The sequence below is a fragment of the Papilio machaon genome, chromosome 12 (assembly GCF_912999745.1).
Source record: "Papilio machaon chromosome 12, ilPapMach1.1, whole genome shotgun sequence".
Lineage (NCBI taxonomy): Eukaryota > Metazoa > Arthropoda > Insecta > Lepidoptera > Papilionidae > Papilio > Papilio machaon.
Window position 1 is genome coordinate 8,503,849 of NC_059997.1, and position 19,219 is coordinate 8,523,067.

Sequence of the window (19,219 nt, forward strand, 5' to 3'; positions counted from 1 at the left end):
AGAGAATTTAATGTAGATTATATTTGCAATTGAAACTATATCATTCTGTCTAATAGTTTAGGAGATATCGTAAGAATAAAATTACGCGGAAACGAAAAATGCTACATGAAAAGCACAATTTTGCTTTCTGGACTTACGTAGGTCAAACTATATGACTTACATAAAAATGATGTCTGGAGTAATTATAGATCCTTAAATTTGCTAAATAAAAGTCTTCGGTGGCATATATCTATCATCTATGGATGTCTCACAAAAACCATGTTATTGTGAACAAACTTCGATTAAAATGGACACGAAAAACAGCGCCGTAAGCTTACGGCACTATTATATTATATTCGATATGAATCCTTATCCAAATAAATATGTTTTATGGCAAGAGTATTAAATGCAGATTACATTAGCCTTTAGACTATGTAATTCTGATCAATAGTTTGGGAGATATTAAATAATTAAAAACTACGCGCATTCGAAAAATGCTAGTGCGGCGCGCGGCTGGACAAAATTAAAGGCACGCTACGATGTATTAGTTCGGTAATTTTCAATTTGTATACCGATTTTGATAATTATTTCATTGTTTAAAGGATAAGTGGTTATCTGCTGCATTCTAAATTAGTTTTTGAATTGAAATACACACATATCAAATAGGAAAGTCCTTTTCTTTATTTGTCTTATTTATGTCTTTATACGTATTAACGAAATTTGTAATTGAACTTCAAATTCACTAAAAATTGTGAAATAAAACAAAAATTTTAAGAAAAAAAAATAGCCGACTTCAAAAAAAAACAATCTCAAACAAAATGCACTGAAAAGTAACCTAAAAAAACCAATTTCAAACAAAATACACTCAAAAGTAACATAAAAAAACAATTTCAAACAAAATGCACTCAAAAGTAACCTAAAAAAAACCAATTCAAACAAAATGCATTCAAAAGTAACATAAAAAAACAATTTCAAACAAATTCACTAAAAAGAAACAAAATAATGTCATGAAAACTCTCTAAACTCTAGTAGTTGCTCTCGTTGCGCTCTCTAATAGTAGGGGCTCAGTTTTCCGCAACTCCACGACAAGCGCGTATTTTGCGTGTCTCTAAACTCTAAAGAAAGTTCTCTTCTTTCTTGTAACATGTCTATATTGTATAATTATTGTTATTTTGGAGTCGGTTTCGGCCTAAGTAGGGACATAAACGTAAGTATGTCTAATACATCTCAAATATAAAATGTCATCTATTTACTTCGGCCGACACCGACTGCGAAATAACAATAATTATACAATATAGACATGTTACAAGAAAGAAGAGAACTTTCTTTAGAGTTTAGAGACACGCAAAATACGCGCTTGTCGTGGAGTTGCGGAAAACTGAGCCCCTACTATTAGAGAGCGCAACGAGAGCAACTACTAGAGTTTAGAGAGTTTTCATGACATTATTTTGTTTCTTTTTAGTGAATTTGTTTGAAATTGTTTTTTTATGTTACTTTTGAATGCATTTTGTTTGAATTGGTTTTTTTTAGGTTACTTTTGAGTGCATTTTGTTTGAAATTGTTTTTTTATGTTACTTTTGAGTGTATTTTGTTTGAAATTGGTTTTTTTAGGTTACTTTTCAATTCTACGAGCGGGGATTAGTTTGACTGAGGGTTAAGAGGGACAATAATTTCAGAATATTATAGAGCGTGATAAGTGGGAAAAATTGTGTTAATGTTTGCAATTGTAAACAATTTCTTTCTTCACGTACAAGTAGTTGACTCTGCTGTTTAGTATAAGCAACGAAAGTAAGTTGTACAGTTGTAAGAGGAGCCGGCGCGGGCGAATAATTAGCGAATCATTCCGCTGAGTCGACTTGTTAAGCGACCACTCTGAAACTAGAAATGCTCTGCAACCTGCAAGTTACTGCCTTGTTTACTGCGAACTGAATATAAATTGCTAACAATTACAAGTGGGTTTTAAAAACATCACTTTCCAGTACATATAAATTAGAGTAATTAATATTACTGGACTTATCAAGATAATTGTGCCTTCATAATAATAATCCGAATATTCCTGATAAAATTACTTAAAACATTCAATTAAAAGGTGAGTCTCTTAGCGCAGAGGACTCTTCAGCATTATAAGAGACTTCTTTAAAAGTTAAAACATCCAGAGAATTTATTTCGAAATCCTTATTATTCTGAAGTATATTTAAAAAATTACGTCACTAATTGAACGACGATTTACAAAGGAATTGAACGCAATTTTTTTTAATAAATATTTGACTGTAACTGAGAATGATAAAATAAAATGCTTCTAGCTTCTTCTAGCAATTAAATTTTTAACTTTAGTAGTGTTAAATTTAATCATGTTATCTATCTAATACGAATTTAAACCACAAAAATTTCATCATCATCAGCTCACTATACGTCCCCACCGAGGGGCTCGGAGCCTACCCTAAGTTAGGGGTGATACAAATTTACTGCTACGTAAATATATAATACGTCACTCAAAAACTAATAATATTAATAACGTGTGTATGTATGTTGCAGCGCCGCCGGAGTGCGAGGCGGGCCAGCTCGCGTGCGGACAATACGTGTTCAACAAGACGTACTGCTTGCCGCCGCACCATCGCTGCGACATGCACGTGGACTGCGTTGATGGCACCGACGAGGCCGACTGCAGTCAGTATACCACCATCTGACAGACGCTCTCTGCTCACCACTATACGATACACGCTTACCATCACAACACTCACCACACATTACAACTAATTTTTGGTCAAATTGGAAGTGTCAAATTCTAATATCTCAAGATTTTTTTTATGCCTTTTCTACTACTGTCGCCTCGAAAGCTGTTATTCAAAGATCTAATTACAATGGCATTAGCAAAACATGGTTCGTTCTCTGGAATTAGATGCACACTGTATCTGTTTAAATATCATTAGAGCGTTTTCATTGAACTGCAAGTAGTAAAATCATTTAATATTATTGAATGTATGTTCTATGTTTGAATAGACAGCGATGGTACGCGTACATTCGCGGGAAGTAATGTATAAAACCTTTATGTTTCACAATTACATATATGAAGTCCGCTCGTTTCCATTTGCAACAGACTTAAATAAGTTTTACCACTATAGCAATTCTAATATTAAGTTATAAATGAATGAACAAGACAGACATTATTTGTCTTTTGTGTGACACATCAAACGAACAAACCGAGGAAAAAGTAAATTGGCAAGAATTGTGCAGTTCGTCGTTTCATCGTGCATTTAATAAAACTACAATTTCAACAAAGATTTTACGTCACGAGTAAATAAAATAATTTTAACGTTTAAGTTATATTTCCACACTTTGAGGAGCAATTTAATGCGCTCTAAATATATTTCAGAAGCACAAAAATTGCTAGCCGTTAAAAGTTTCCCTGCGACAAGATTCGTACTTTCAATACATTTGATCGTTTTCGTGCGCGAATGTACTACTAAAATGTTCATCGACAACATTCAATCCAGTGTCGCTTTACGTCGCAGACAAGTTTAACGAGCTGCCAAATTGTTGCTCCTTTTCATTGGTAACAACTGTTAGTGGTGCGAATAATTTCATGCGAACTACGTGCCAATGATAGCTTACAATCAGAGATACGCGGCTACAAAATAAACCTTGGCACTATTTCTTTATTAAAGCCAGTGCATACTTTGAATTTTTTTTAACTCGCTCTATCTGTTTATTTAAGTAGTATCGGAATGCAATAATGCAAATTAATTCACTAGAATTCAATGTACAGTTCAGGGCCGCTGCCTTTGGCGTGCGGATACAATGTGCGGCTACAACAGACATTTACAAATCCTACCCCTCACCCCGCTCCCCCGCCGCAATCTACGGCAATTGAATTATTTAGGTACCCTCTCCTCCGGTAATCCGATCAAATCGACGCGAGGTGATGTAGTTTATTCAAATTCGTGAGAGTCCCCGCGGTTTGCGGCCAACGATTTCCTGATGGACTGACGGAATCCTGCTCAATCTCGTATAACATTGAATTACATTTTTGGGTTCGGGAAACTGTATTTGTTTTGTGATTAACATTTTGCTCATTGAAAATACAATTGTGACTATTGATTTATCAGTTCAAGCAATCGTACTCCCTTGAGATCTCTTCACTCTAACGACGTCCCCATTATATTTTACATTAATACATTTTTATCACATCAGCAAATAACTGTTACTAAGAGACAGCTATATAATACCATCTAATGCTGGTTGGTACAAGCAAAAGAAAACATCAATGTATGTTTCTATACTTTTACTTATTTATTTTGTATCGCTTCGGTCGAATTCTAGCGTGTCAACATTCAAGCTCTCATTCAAAGGCTAAACACGTTTATTCAGGAAAACCTTTCAAGTCGTTGTAATAGCAATTCCTCCTGTCGCCCGGACCAAACATTGCACGTATTATTCTTGCCCATTCCTTGAGTGGGAATGACAGAAAACATATTTTATATTAGACATATTATTATTGGCATAAAATTCGGTTTCGTGTTCAAAGGAAAACTATTAATAAATAGTTACTAGAATTTCCAACTTACCTCCGCGTCCTAAAGTAAAATTGAACACGTGAGAGGGAGCTCGTAAAACAAATATCCAGCGACCCCTTAACTGTAATGCTTCAAAGCTCAGAGCAAACATGTCAAAGCAATGTAATGTGATTTGTGTGCTCAGACCGAGGAGTGGCCGCCCGCGCCCCGCACCCGCCACTCATCTCCTTGCAAAGGAGTTCAAGTAGCCGCTGATTATTCTTAATCATACTATACACATGAAAGCTATCAGCTACTTTTTTAACAGGTATATTTAGGGTATATTATCTTCGTCGTTCGTATTTATCGTATCCTATATATATAGGATACGATATATATATATATAATGTTACCTGTTACCTACCCTGAGTTTAGTAGATGGTTATTGGTAGCACGTTTTAGAGCTTCACACTGTATACAAGTTACTTCTGCCATGTCCACTCAATATGAACACAAAATATGGTAGCAGTAATAATATGGCGGCGATCATTGACAACGACAATTACTACTAATTCGTCATCATTCGTTTTGAGCCCGTGCATTGAGCTGTCATCAAATTAAACAACAGTTTAAACGCTATCAACTTTTGAAGTCACTGAGATAGACCCCCCCACCCCCTCACACAATTTATTACGGTCGTGATGCGGCACTAAAGTTGACCAATAAAGCTTTACACGTACATTTTTAGGAAAGTGTCTCCAACGACAGCTTAGCGCCCCATTTACAAACTTTTATTGGGTAGGCGTTACGGTGTCGCGACATTCAGTCGTTCGCTTCGCACAATTCTTATTTTAGCTTCGAATATTTTCAAATTAAATATTATCAAATATCAAAACCATGTACTCATCAAATTATCTTTGTTATTTATCTCAACAGGTTATTTTTAATGGTATCTGACTACCAAAACAAATTAATATTGAAATATAAAGATTTCATCTACATATATGACATACAAACATTGCACAACTTAAATACCATAGAAAACATAGTACTTTCGAGACTTTATACGCTACGAATGAAATTAATACGCCGTACGCGTGATCATGTTTGTCCCAGTGTTATAGTAAGAACATTTATATTGCAGCATACCGCAAGTGCCAGGCGGAGGATTTCCAGTGCGGGCTGGAGAGTACATCCTCCGGCAAGGCGGCCTCCCAGGGCCTCTGCATTCCCAAGGAGAAGCGTTGTGACGGGTAACGTACACCTCGGCCACCACTGCACACACTTGTAAAATGCTTCACTTTGCTCGCTTGTTAATAAAAGAAGACGAGACAAACGAGCAAAGTTCACGTGACGTTAAGTAATTATGCATCTGCAACTATCGCCTCGCTAGCGAATGCTCACCAGACTTTATGGAAATAAAAAGTCCTCTTCAAGTAATTTTATTCATGTCTGAGGGTCGTGGCCTGTGGAGGGCTGTTACTCACATAAGCGGAATGATGGTCCAGCCGACCTATTTGTGCAATGTGTTATCACTTCTTCAAATGAGCGCGCTCCTCCCCCTCGCCAGATACCTGGATTGTCGCACGGGCAAGGACGAGGCGGACTGTCCGGGGCAGACGCTGGCGTGCCGGCTGGACCAGTTCCGCTGCGCCAACGGGCTGCGCTGCGTCGACGCCGCTCTCAAGTGTGACCATACCGACGACTGCGGCGACAACTCTGATGAGGCGCATTGCAGTCAGTACTCAACCTCTCATGTGTCTGAAATAACTCCATCTTTGTCATTTCCACATATTCCACGAATTATCATTTTTGTTGAACAATTTTGAATAACCACAAATTTTACTCCCATTCCTTAAAAAACTGAGATAGTGTTTCAAATAATTAAAACACGTTTTTAACGAAACATTGTTTATCTGTTTTTTTTTTTCGGAGAAATACAGTTAATATTTACATTACTGCTTATAACACTATCTCAATACGGTATGTGCTGCATGTCGCGCCCCGCAGGCTTCCCGCCGTGCCACATAGGGCAGTTCCGGTGCAGCAACGCGCTGTGCATTCCGGCCACGTACCAGTGCGACGGCTACCGCGACTGCGGTGACGGCAGCGACGAGGCCAACTGCACCGCCATCGCCTGCCCCGACAACAAGTACCTGTGTCCGCGCGGCGCGCCCGGCGGCCAGCACCGCTGCATTGCACGTGCACAACTCTGCGACGGCAAGCGCGACTGCGAGGACAACGCCGATGAAGAGTCCGCATGCTGTGAGTGTCACGCCCCGCGCCTCTTGCGCCGCTACTCTCCGCTGTCCGATTACAATGTGTGCGTGTTCTTTGCAGCGACGTCGTCATGCCCAGCCCTGGAGTGCGAGTACAAGTGCGTGGCGTCACCGAACGGCGGCACGTGCGCATGCGCTGCAGGGCTCGCGCTGGCGCCCGACGGCCGCAGCTGTGCCGACCGCGACGAGTGCCGCGACTGGGGACCCTGCCACCAGCTCTGCGTCAACACGCCGGGATGTAAGTGCACTTCTTTTTCGTGAAGTATCAAGTTAAAAACTGTTATTATAAAACTTGACTTACGGTAAAATTGTTTTACAGTTTAACCAAGATTGTCTCTACTAAGTTACCCTCGCTTTAATTTCAGCGTACAGCTGCGCTTGCGCTCCGGGCTACACGCTGGAGGAGAAAGGGCGGTGCACAGCGCGCGGCGCGGGTGCGTGGCTGGCGCTGGCGCATGCGCGCGGCGTGCTGCGGCTTGACGCGCTCGCGCACGCACAGCCCTCGCCCCCGCTGCAGCTGGCCAACGCGTCGGCCGCCGCCGGCCTGGACTTTCACTACCGCCGCAACATGCTCTACTGGTCCGATCTCAAGACGAGGAAGGTCAGCAACCGCACAGCATTTTTTTGTAACATTTTTTGTACATTGTACATTTTTGTATGTAAAACGGAATTGAAAAAGATAAAGAGTAAAGTTTCCCGCGTTTTTGCAGATCCACTCGCAGCCGCTGAACGCGCCGGCGGGCATCACAACGTCATACGGCGCGGACATCTCACCGGCGGGCTCGTGGGCGCCGGTAGCGCTCGCCGTGGACTGGGTGGGCGACAAGCTGTACGTAGCGGACGCGCTAGGCCAGAAGGTGGATGTGTTTGAGCTGGACGGGCGCTGGCATGCAGTGGCGCTCGCTTCTAACCTCTCCAGCCCCAGCGACCTGGCGCTTGACCCAACCCTTGGACTCATGTTCATCGCTGATAGCAATCAGGTCAATATTGTTCTATGCTTATTATTTACCCTAACATGCTACAGCGCTGCAAAGCGGGATAAGAAGCATGAATAAAAATGTATTATAAGTCAAATCTAATTTATTTTAATAGATAATTCGAGCGAATATGGACGGAACGCATTCCAAGTCAATAGTATCGGAGGCGACGTACAAGGCGTCCGGCATCGCGGTGGACACGATCGCGAGAAGGATATTCTGGTGCGACTCGCTGCTCGACTACATTGAGACCGTGGACTACGACGGCAACTACCGCTTCCTCGTGCTACGCGGCCAGCAGGTCCCCAGCCCCTCCCGCCTGGCGCTTTTCGAGGACAGGGTCTACTGGTCCGACAGCACGAAGCAGGGCATCAGTTCCGTGAGCAAATACGAGGGTGCCAGCAGCATACAGGCGATATATAAAATGAAAGATATTATCAGCCCCAAAGCCGTGACTGTGGTCCACTCGCTTAAGCAGACGTCGGTGAACAACCCGTGCGGAAACAACAACGGCGGCTGCTCGCAGATGTGCATCGTGACCGCGCTGCAGACGGGCGGGCTCGGCTACCGCTGCGCCTGCAACGTCGGGTACAGGTTGGAAACCGACTTGAGGAACTGCGATCTTGTCACGGAGTTCCTTATGTATTCCCAGCAGAGGTTTATCAAAGGGAAAGTCCTCAATCCGGTCATCGAAGGCTTTAGCGAGGCGATCCTTCCGGTAGTCTCACGACGCGCCAGATTTGTGGGTCTCGACTTTGATTCGCGAGATGAGCACATTTACTACTCGGACGTTCTTCAAGACGTGATCTATAGAGTTCACCGAAACGGAACGACCAAAGAAATAGTTCTGGCGTCACAGAACGAGGGCGTTGAAGGATTGGCTGTCGATTGGGCGTCGAAGAATCTATACTACATTGATTCCAGAAAAGGGACTCTCAACGTCCTGTCGACGAGAAACGTCAGCTACAAGAGAACGCTACTCAAGGACTTGAAACGACCGCGCGCCATCGTCGTCCACCCCAACAAAGGCTTTATCTTCTTTTCGGAGTGGGACCGCCCGGCGAACATCAGTCGAGCTAACACCGATGGCAGCGGGCTGCTGGTCTTCGAGAACGTGACGCTGGGCTGGCCCAACGGCCTCTCCATAGACTTCGACGCCGACCGCCTCTACTGGTGCGACGCGCTGCTCGACCACGTGCAGCACTCCAAGTTAGACGGCACCGACGTCAACACTATTAACTCCAGACTCATAAGGCATCCTTTCTCGATCGTTATTTACAAGGACTTCATGTACATCACCGACTGGAGGCTGGATGCGATCGTCCGTTTGCACAAGTTGACCGGGCAGCAGGAAGACATAATGGTCAGGGAGCCGCAAACGAACCGTCTTTACGGCGTAAAGGTGTATAGTGAGCAGGTACAAAAGATAGACCCGATGCAACCTTGCGCACGCAACAACGGGAACTGCCAAAAGCTTTGCTTCGCTGTACCGCGTAACAACACGGAGCTGCTGACGGTGAAGTGCGGGTGTCCGTACGGAGAGAAACTGGCTGCCGACAGCACCAGCTGCGTGGCCGACCCCAGCGCCGAGCCGCCGCTGCAGGCCTGCCCCAACTCCTGGGACTTCACCTGCAACAACCAGCGCTGTATTCCCAAAAGCTGGGTCTGCGACGGCGACGACGACTGCCTCGACAACAGCGACGAGGAGCAGAATTGTACCAGTGAGTATTTTGTAATATCATGATTTGCGTTAGGCCCTGACTTCGGTATATCACGTCAATCGGAATATATGTGGTATACATCTAAACATACTGAAACTGTAATGATACTACTTTCATTAACATAGAGTATGCATTCAACATGGGGCACGGATCTTGGTTTATTTATTACGTGAACGTCGTATTATTTTACAGAGACGACGTGCAGCTCGTCAGAGTTCATGTGCAAGTCGGGGCGCTGCATTCCGGCGACGTTCAAGTGCGACTCTGAGAACGACTGCGGCGACTTCTCGGACGAGACGGGCTGCGTCAACGTGACTTGCGGCGCCTCGCAGTTCCAGTGCGACAATGGCCGCTGCGTGCCCGCCACCTGGAAGTGCGACTCCGAGAACGACTGCGGGGACGGCTCCGACGAGGGCTCGCACTGCGCCGAGAAGACCTGCGCATACTTCCAGGTGAAGCCATACATTTTACATTCATTTTACGATATGGTTCCGTGTAAAAGTTGTTTTACTAGGATTAAATTTAAGATTGTTCACGGTTTAAAGTTATAGTTGCGCGGTTTCAGTTTACGTGTCCGCGCACCGGGCACTGCATTCCGGCGTCGTGGGTGTGCGACGGCGACGACGACTGCTTCGACAAGCAGGACGAGGCCGACTGCCCGCCCGTCTCCTGCCTCGCCACGCAGTTCAAGTGCGCCGACCTCAAGCAATGCGTACAGGTACGGCACTCGCACCTCGTCGACATCCGACCGCCGACGACTGTGTACTGACCGTTACCTTGTACGGCGATAGGAGGCGTACAAGTGCGACGGCATCCCGGACTGCAACGACGGCAGCGACGAGGCGGGCTGCCCCGCGCTGGCGCCGCACCAGTGCGCACCCGATAAGCAGGCGCAATGCCGCTCCTCTGGAATCTGCATACCCAGCACCTGGTACTGCGACGGTATGCACAAAAACAAGTTTTACCTTAAATATCAATGGACTAATTCGATAAGAGACGGCTCTTATCGAATTAACGTTATTGTATGTGTGTGTGTTTGCTATTTGTTTGCAGGCACACCGGACTGCGAGGATCTGTCGGACGAGCCGGCGACGTGCGGCGCGACAGCGTGCGGCCCGCAGCAGTTCCGCTGCGACAACGGCCGCTGCGTGTACCGCGCCGCCGTGTGCGACGGCCGCGACGACTGCGGCGATGGCAGCGACGAGAGCGCCGCCCACGCCTGCAAGCCGCCGCCCTTCCGGTAAGTAACTAACACATAAAGAAAACCAAAATACAAGGAAATACAAATGAATAACAAAAAGGATAAAACAAAATACGATAAACTTATATACTTAACTAAAATAAAGTGAAATAATAACTGATAGATGTGTTCACGCACACACGCACACAACCCTTAGATTAAGTACTTCGTTGCCTTTTATAAATTTTAAACCAGGTCGGACATACTACTTGGATAACAGTATTTTTGTACTAGCAAAGCGATGTTCAATGTAAATAATGTATTTCAGTTGTCCCTCCGGGCAGTGGCAGTGCCCCGGCGTGACCGGCCGCTGCGTCAACCTTACGAAGGTCTGCGACAACAGCTTCGACTGCCCCAACGGAGCCGATGAAGGTAAATAACCCCCTTAATAATTAACATCGATCTTATTTATTTGCTTTATTGATTCATTAACACTGCATTTAATATAAATTTTTCAGGTGCGAGTTGCGATTTCGCCGAATGCGAGCACCAAAGTGGGCTCTGCTCAAACGGCTGCAAACAGACGCCCAACGGGCCGCTGTGCCTGTGCCCCGCGGGCGAGGAGTTGGAGCGCGACGGCCTCACCTGCAAGGATGTAAACGAGTGCGAGCCGCCCGGCCTCTGTTCGCAGGGTTGCACCAACACCAAGGGCTCCTACTTCTGCAGTTGCGTGGAGGGCTACCGTCTCAACACCGACAAACACGCGTGCAAAGCCAACAACCACTCCAGCGCCTTCCTCATCATATCCAACCGGCACTCTATCCTGGTCGCCGACCTTAACGAGCAGGGCCTCGAGCGCGTACCCATCAACGTGGAGAACGTGGTCGCGACCGCCTCCAATATGCACACAGGGACAATATTCTGGTCCGATATGAAACTGAAGAAGATCTCCAGGCTTGACCGTGGCAGCGAGCCGCAGGTCATCATCTCAACCGGCCTGGACCTGGTCGAGGGCCTGGCGTACGATTGGGTAGGTGGTAATATCTACTGGTTGGACAGCAAGCTGAATACAATCGAGGTGGCGAAAGAGGACGGCAGCGCGAGAACCACCCTGCTGAGCGGGAACATCACGCAGCCGCGCGGCATGTGCCTCGATCCCGCGCCCACCGCCGGCTGGCTGTTCTGGACTGACTGGGGAGAGAACCCCCGCATCGAGAGGATCGGCATGGACGGCACGCAGCGCTCCGCTATCATAACCACCAAGATATACTGGCCGAACGGCCTTACTCTGGACACTGCCACGCAGCGAGTTTACTTCGCGGACTCCAAACTGGACTTCATCGACTTCTGCTACTACAACGGTACCGGGCGGCAGCAAGTGTTGGCCGGCAGCCACTACCTACTGCACCCTCACTCGCTCACTCTGTTTGAAGACACGCTGTACTGGACGGACCGCCAGCTCAACCGTGTGCTCTCAGCTCACAAGTTCAAGGGCACGAACCAGACCGTGGTGTCGCACCTCATCTCGCAGCCGCTGTCCATCCACGTGCACCACCCCTCGCTGCAGCCGCAGTACCCCTCGCCATGCCGCGACCACCCCTGCGACCACCTCTGCCTGCTGAGCCCCAACCGCACAGCGCAGCGCACCTGCCTCTGCAAACCGGGCTACAAGTTGCTGCCCGACGGAAAATGCATAGAAGGTTGTTTTCATATTTTGATTCTTTTGAAGCATTTGTAATTACAAAAATTTTCTTATCTTAACTATAAACTCAATATGGCGTCTTATGAGAACTAAATTTCACTTTTAACTCTGTACAGCCCACGATAATGTATTCATTGGTCAATGGTGTTTTTTTTTGTCCGCAGAGGAATCCGCGTACTTGATGATTCTCAAAGGATCTCAGATCATCGACTTATCGCCCGACGGGTCAGGGCGGGCAGGCCAGCTGTCGCCGGTCGTAGGAGTACAAGGTGAGCTTGTTTCCGATTAAAACTTTGTTGAAACACTCAACATTGATGTTCTGCAAATGAGTAGAAAAATATCTTATGTGGTGATGTGGTGATATGTTGATGCGATGATGTGTTGTGGGCGCAGGCGGAGTGCAGCTGGAGTACGACCGGCAAGGGCGCGTGCTGTACTGGCTACAGGCAGCAGGCGACGCGGATGACGACAACTGTACCGTATACACCATGCCCTACGGCGGCGGCGAGCGCGCCGAACTGCTGGGCGCCGACACCGGCGTGGTGGGCGCGCCCGCGGCCATCGCCTTCGACTGGATCGGTCGCAACCTTTTCCTGGCCAACCGCATTGCCAGCAACATCGAGCTCGTTCGTGTCGACGGCAAGCTCAAGTACAGGACCGTCGTGTTCGCCAACGACGGCAGCAAGACCTCCATAGCGCGCCCGCGTGCCATCTGTCTCGACCCCACCGAAGGGTGAGTCGTTGCGAAAAAAGAAATTGTCCTAAGAGTTAAATCTCTATCTCGGTTTTTAAGTCAAAGCTTCACATATAACAAAAATAAAACAAATCAATAAAAATTAATTGGTTTCTTACAAAAAATTACTTACCTTTATAAATTTAATAATTTTTTATTAATTCACTTTAAATTGTTATATTTTTACAGAAAAATATACTGGTCAGATGAAGGAGGTTTCGGAGTTCCTGCCAAAATCGGAAAAGTGAACATGGACGGTACAAACCCGGCGATTTTAGTCGATGGCATAGAGCGACCCGAAGCCGTGGCCATCGATGTGGACAAAAAAATTCTTTACTTTAGTACCCAATTCCCTGCCAGCGTTAACAGCGTAAACACGGACGGAAATGACAGAAAAACGATCCTAACGGAGGCCAACGCCATCTCGTATCCGAAGGTCATCGCGGTGCTAGACTCGCGACTCTACGTCCTCGATCCCCGCCACGAGAAGATCATCAAGGCCGACCTCCCGAACGGCGACAACATCAAAGTTATACTCGACAACGAAAGCGATCTGAAATCTCTCACTATATTCCAGAAGAGGAAGATGATGCATCATCACCCGTGTACCCTGAACAACGGAGGCTGCGAGCAAATTTGTATCCCTAGCGACGGAGGCTCGCGCATCTGTTCCTGCTCCATCGGATACAAAAAAGAAAACGAGGTGAACTGCGTGCCCTACAAGACGTTCGCTGTGGTCTCTCAGTTGGACCTCATCCGAGGCTATAGTCTCGAGGGTAGCGCCGAGGCGATGGTGCCCGTTACCGGCCAGGGCCACCACATCCTGCACGTCGACGTACACTTCTCGGACAACTTTATTTACTGGGTGGAGTTCAACCGTGGTCAATGGAACGGAATATTCCGCATCCGACCAAACGGAACGGAACTGGAGCACGTCATTAAGGACGGTATCGGCAGCAACGGCATTAGGGGCTTAGCTGTCGATTGGGTTGCCGGCAACTTGTATTTCACGAACGTCTTTCCGCACGAAAATTACGTGGAAATGTGTTGGCTCGATGGATCCCACAGAAAAGTTCTTGTTAAAACGACAATGGATGCCCCCAGAGAGCTCGCTGTCAATCCGTTGAAAAGGCTTCTCTATTGGATCGATTACGGACAATATCCGAGAATAGGAAAAGCGTACCTGGACGGTAGCAACTGGCAGACGGTCGTCAGTTCTGGAATTTCGAATCCTAGAGACTTAACGATAGACATGATGACCCACGACGTCTACTGGGTCGACTCGAAGTTGGACCAGATTCAGAAGATATCCTACAACGGCGGTAATCGACAGCTCATCCGGTCCAATTTGCCGAATCCTATGGGTTTAGCGATCCACACCGGCAGCGTTTACTGGGTGGATAGAAATCTTCAAACGATCTATAAGGCGTCCAAATTACCTGGAAACATGTCGATGCCTGAGAAATTGAGAACTAATTTGCCAAAGTTGCGGGACATCGTCATATTTGACATAAACAATCAGCCGACGGACGACAATAATCCTTGTCGCAAGCTTGGCAACGGGGGGTGCGAGCAGCTGTGTTTCAGCTACCCGCCGGACGCAAACAAGGGCTACACGCATAGGTGCGACTGCGCCACCGGTCAAATATCGGCTACCAACCCGAAGAAATGCGACGTAGTTGATGAATATCTCGTCTTCACAACGAGAACTGAAATTCGTGCTGTGAATTTGGATCCCAAATCGACCGGCGTTCCGTTTAAACCTATCGGCAATTTGACCAACGTCGTCGGTGTAGAATTTGACTACGCAGACAACAAGCTTTTCTTTACCCAAATAAGACCGTGGGCGCGAATTGCATGGATGTCGTCCATCAACCCTGAATCTTCAAAAATACAAAATATCATTAGCAAAAACATTAACCCCGAAGGAATTTCATATGACTGGACCCAGAAGAAAATCTATTGGACCGATAGCTCCAACAACTCTATCTACGCTATGAATCTCGATGGCACCGAGCTGGTTATGATTGCGCGAGTGGAGCGCCCCCGGGCAATCGTCGTCGACCCTTGCAATGGAACCTTGTACTACACCGACTGGGGTCGATTCGGCACTTCTGGGAAGATCTACCGAACTACCATGGCAGGTTCCCTAAAGAAAGCAATAATAGACAAAGACTTGTCGCAACCGAGCGGGTTGACCATCGATTTTGACGAAAGCATGTTGTACTGGACTGACGCAGTTCGGGAAAAAATCGAACGCTCCAAACTGGATGGATCCGATAGAGAGGTTCTTATATCCGCAACAATTTACCCTTTCGCCATCACGGTATTTAGAAATTATATCTACTGGACTGACTTACAATTACGTGGCGTGTATCGGGCAGAAAAGCACACCGGCGCCAATATGGTGGAAATGGTCAAACGATTAGAAGATTCCCCGAGAGATATTCACATCTACAGTACGAGCCGACAATCGTGCAAGATAAATCCTTGCCTCATAAGTAACGGAGGATGTGCACAAAGTTGTCATCCGGCTCCTAATAATTCAGTCGAATGCAAATGCGATGACAACACCAAATTGGTCAACGAGGGACGCATGTGTGTAACAAAGAACATCACTTGTGATCCTAGCAAATTCTTCTGTGCCAATGGCAAATGTATCAGCCGCATGTGGTCCTGCGACGGCGACGACGACTGCGGGGACGGCTCCGACGAAGACAAGAACTACTGCGCGTATCATTCCTGCTCGCCTAACGAATTCCGCTGCAACAACGGTCGTTGCATCTTCAAATCCTGGAAATGCGACCACGAGAACGATTGCAAGGACGGCTCCGACGAGGAAGGCTGCATTTACCCGCCCTGTGCTGAAGGCGAATTCACCTGTCTGAACTCCCGCTGCATCCCAACGTCCCAAGTCTGTAACGGTATCAACGATTGCAAGGACAACATTACCTCCGACGAAACTCATGAACGGTGCCCGAGGAATACAACGTGTCCCACCAATCATCTAAAGTGCGAAAAGACCAACATTTGCGTCGAGCCCTACTGGTTATGCGACGGAGATAACGACTGTGGTGACAATTCGGATGAGGACCCGCTGCACTGCGCACAGAGAACCTGCCCGCAAAACAGCTTCCGCTGCCCCAACCACCGGTGCATCCCCGCCACGTGGTACTGCGACGGCGACGACGACTGCGGGGACGGCGCCGACGAGCCGCCCGAGTACTGCCGTTCCGAGGGTCGCACTTGCTTCGGCGACCTGTTCACTTGCGACAACGGCAACTGCATTCCCAGGATCTACATTTGCGACGGCGACAATGACTGTCTCGATGGCAGCGATGAGGACGACAGACACCAATGCAACGAAAGGAAATGCGACCCAGAAACGGAATACACCTGCGAAGAAAACAAGTTCTGGAACCGCGCGCAGTGCATTCCGAAGAAATGGGTCTGCGACGGCGACCCGGATTGTATCGACGGCACGGACGAAAATTCAACCATCCACCATTGCTCGACGCCCACGCCTTGCTCGGATGATCAGTTCCAGTGCAACAACGGACGGTGCATTAACCAAGGATGGATGTGCGACCACGACAACGACTGTGGAGACGGCTCGGACGAAGGAAAGCACTGCAACACACAGTACAAACAGTGCACGGATCAGGAGTTCAAGTGTCAAAACTTCAAATGTATCCGAAACCACTTCAGATGTGACGGCGAAGACGACTGTGGAGACCATTCGGACGAAGTTGGGTGCGTCAAGGAGAACAAGACGTGCCCAGCAGGCCAATTCAAGTGCAATAACGATCGGTGCATCGACAACAGCCTCGTGTGCAACAAGGTGTCGGACTGCAGCGACGACTCTGACGAGCCCGCCCACTGCAACGTCGACGAGTGCGCCAAGCTGGAGATAAACCAGTGCGGCCACAAATGCATCGACACGCTGACCGGATACTACTGCGATTGTAACCAGGGCTACAAGCTGCTCGGGGATGGGAAGGCGTGTGCTGATATCGACGAATGCATCGAGAGTCCCGGCGTCTGCTCTCAGTATTGCTCCAACACGCCTGGCTCGTACTACTGTAAATGTAACGATCAATACTACGAACGAGAAGCAGACGAGCGTACTTGCAAGAGAAAGGACAACACAACGGCATGGGTCATATTCACTAATAAATACTACGTAAGAAACATGTCGACCGACGCGTCCCGTTACAACTTGGTGCACCAAGATCTTATGAATGTTGTGGCTATAGACTTTGATATAAAAGAACAGAAAATGTATTTCGCTGACGTTTCAGCTAAGACAATATACAAATCCGATTACTCAGATCCCAATCCGACAAAAGAGGTCGTAATAAGACACGATTCTCACGGTTTAGAAGGTATAGCCATCGACTGGATAGGCAGAAAAATCTATTGGCTAGATCGGCACTCTAAAAACCTAGACGTCGCTGAGCTGGATGGTACCAGAAGGAAGACTTTAAAGACCGGCATTGCTGACCCGCGCGCTATAGTGGTGCACCCTGGCACCGGTTACTTGTATTACACCTCGTGGCATCTTCAAGCTTACATCGGAAAAATCGGCATGGACGGCTCCAATTTCACGGCGATATTGAACTGGGAAGACGACATCGCCTGGCCCAATGCTTTGACCATAGACTACTTCACCGATAGAATATATTGGGCCGACGCTCATCTAGATTACATCGGCTCGGCTGATTTGGAAGGCAGGCATAGACACATCGTCCTATCCGGCACTAAAGTCCCTCATGTATTCGCTCTTAGTCTATTCGACGACGAAATTTATTGGACCGACTGGAATCTTAAGGCTATAAGCAAAGCAAATAAACATTCCGGGGAAAATCTAACTGTGTTACGTAACACCACACATCGCCCATATGACATTCACGTTGTCCATCCCTTGAGGCAGCTCACTTATCCAAATCCTTGCGGCGTTAATAACGGAGGCTGCTCCCACCTCTGTCTTATCGCACCACCGCACGAATCGAGCTACCTAAACATCGAAGGCTACGGCGAGGAAGGAGCAACAACGTACAAATGCGCCTGTCCGAATCAATTTTTCTTGGCTAGGGATATGAAGACTTGTATAGCCAACTGCACGGACGGCCAGCATAGATGCAACGGGCGCGACGAGAAGTGCATACCTTGGTTCTGGAAATGTGACGGCGAAAAAGATTGCATGGACGGCTCGGACGAACCGGAAACCTGCCCAGTGAGGCACTGCAGAGCTGGTTCTTTCCAGTGCAAGAACACCAACTGCACCCCCGCGGCCACCATCTGCGACGGCACCGATGACTGCGGCGACGGTAGCGACGAGGCCGAGTGCGCGCACGAATGTCCTCTTCTAGAATTTAAATGTAAAGCCAGCGGCAGGTGCATTCTGGACAGCTGGAAGTGTGACGGCGACACCGATTGCAAAGACAACAGCGACGAGGACCCGGCCATGTGCCACAACAGGCCCTGCAACCCTGACACTGAGTTCTCCTGCAAGAACGGCCGCTGTATTCCCAAGTTGTGGATGTGTGACTTCGACAACGATTGCGGCGACGACTCCGACGAGCCGGCGTACATGTGCCGTCAAAAGAACTGCACCACGGGATGGCGTAGGTGTCCCGGACAGTCCAACTATAGATGCATACCGAAATGGCTGTTTTGCGACGGCAAAGACGATTGCCGAGACGGCTCGGACGAGCTTCCCGAGAACTGTCCCACTTGCAACCCGGAAACGGACTTCACGTGCGAGAACAAGCGCTGCATACCGAAGCAGTGGTTGTGCGACTTCGCGGACGACTGCGCCGACGGCAGCGACGAGGCGGAGGCTGTGTGCCGGCACAAATACCGCGACTGTTCTGAATCTGAGTTCAAGTGCGGCAACGGCAAGTGCATATCATCGCGCTGGCGCTGCGACCATGAGGATGACTGCGGCGATAACACCGACGAGTCCGACTGCGGTGGCTTCCAGTGCAAGAATGGTACCTTCCAGTGCAAGTCGGGCCACTGTATCGCGGCCTACTTCCGCTGCGACGGCGACCGCGACTGCCGGGACCTTTCCGACGAGATCGGCTGTCCGCCTCGCTTCCCCGGCGGCCGGTACTGTCCCGAGAGCAGGTAATCTGAACGCATTACGTCAG

The 19,219-nt window shown here is 47.7% G+C and overlaps 1 protein-coding gene across 1 annotated transcript in view; it reads left to right on the forward strand.

Moving 5' to 3' along the window:
* The window catches only part of LOC106720716 (low-density lipoprotein receptor-related protein 2), a 122,740-nt gene that overhangs the window by 99,975 nt on the left and 3,546 nt on the right, over positions 1-19,219 (forward strand). The window contains exons 3-19 of the mRNA XM_045680159.1: positions 2,515-2,646; positions 5,617-5,725; positions 6,043-6,209; positions 6,483-6,737; positions 6,813-6,989; positions 7,117-7,352; positions 7,462-7,731; positions 7,844-9,449; positions 9,642-9,901; positions 10,015-10,167; positions 10,241-10,391; positions 10,503-10,689; positions 10,958-11,061; positions 11,148-12,329; positions 12,496-12,600; positions 12,725-13,064; positions 13,254-19,196. Coding sequence (XP_045536115.1) covers positions 2,515-2,646; positions 5,617-5,725; positions 6,043-6,209; positions 6,483-6,737; positions 6,813-6,989; positions 7,117-7,352; positions 7,462-7,731; positions 7,844-9,449; positions 9,642-9,901; positions 10,015-10,167; positions 10,241-10,391; positions 10,503-10,689; positions 10,958-11,061; positions 11,148-12,329; positions 12,496-12,600; positions 12,725-13,064; positions 13,254-19,196 — 11,377 coding nt within the window. The remainder of the gene's footprint in view (positions 1-2,514; positions 2,647-5,616; positions 5,726-6,042; positions 6,210-6,482; positions 6,738-6,812; positions 6,990-7,116; positions 7,353-7,461; positions 7,732-7,843; positions 9,450-9,641; positions 9,902-10,014; positions 10,168-10,240; positions 10,392-10,502; positions 10,690-10,957; positions 11,062-11,147; positions 12,330-12,495; positions 12,601-12,724; positions 13,065-13,253; positions 19,197-19,219) is intronic.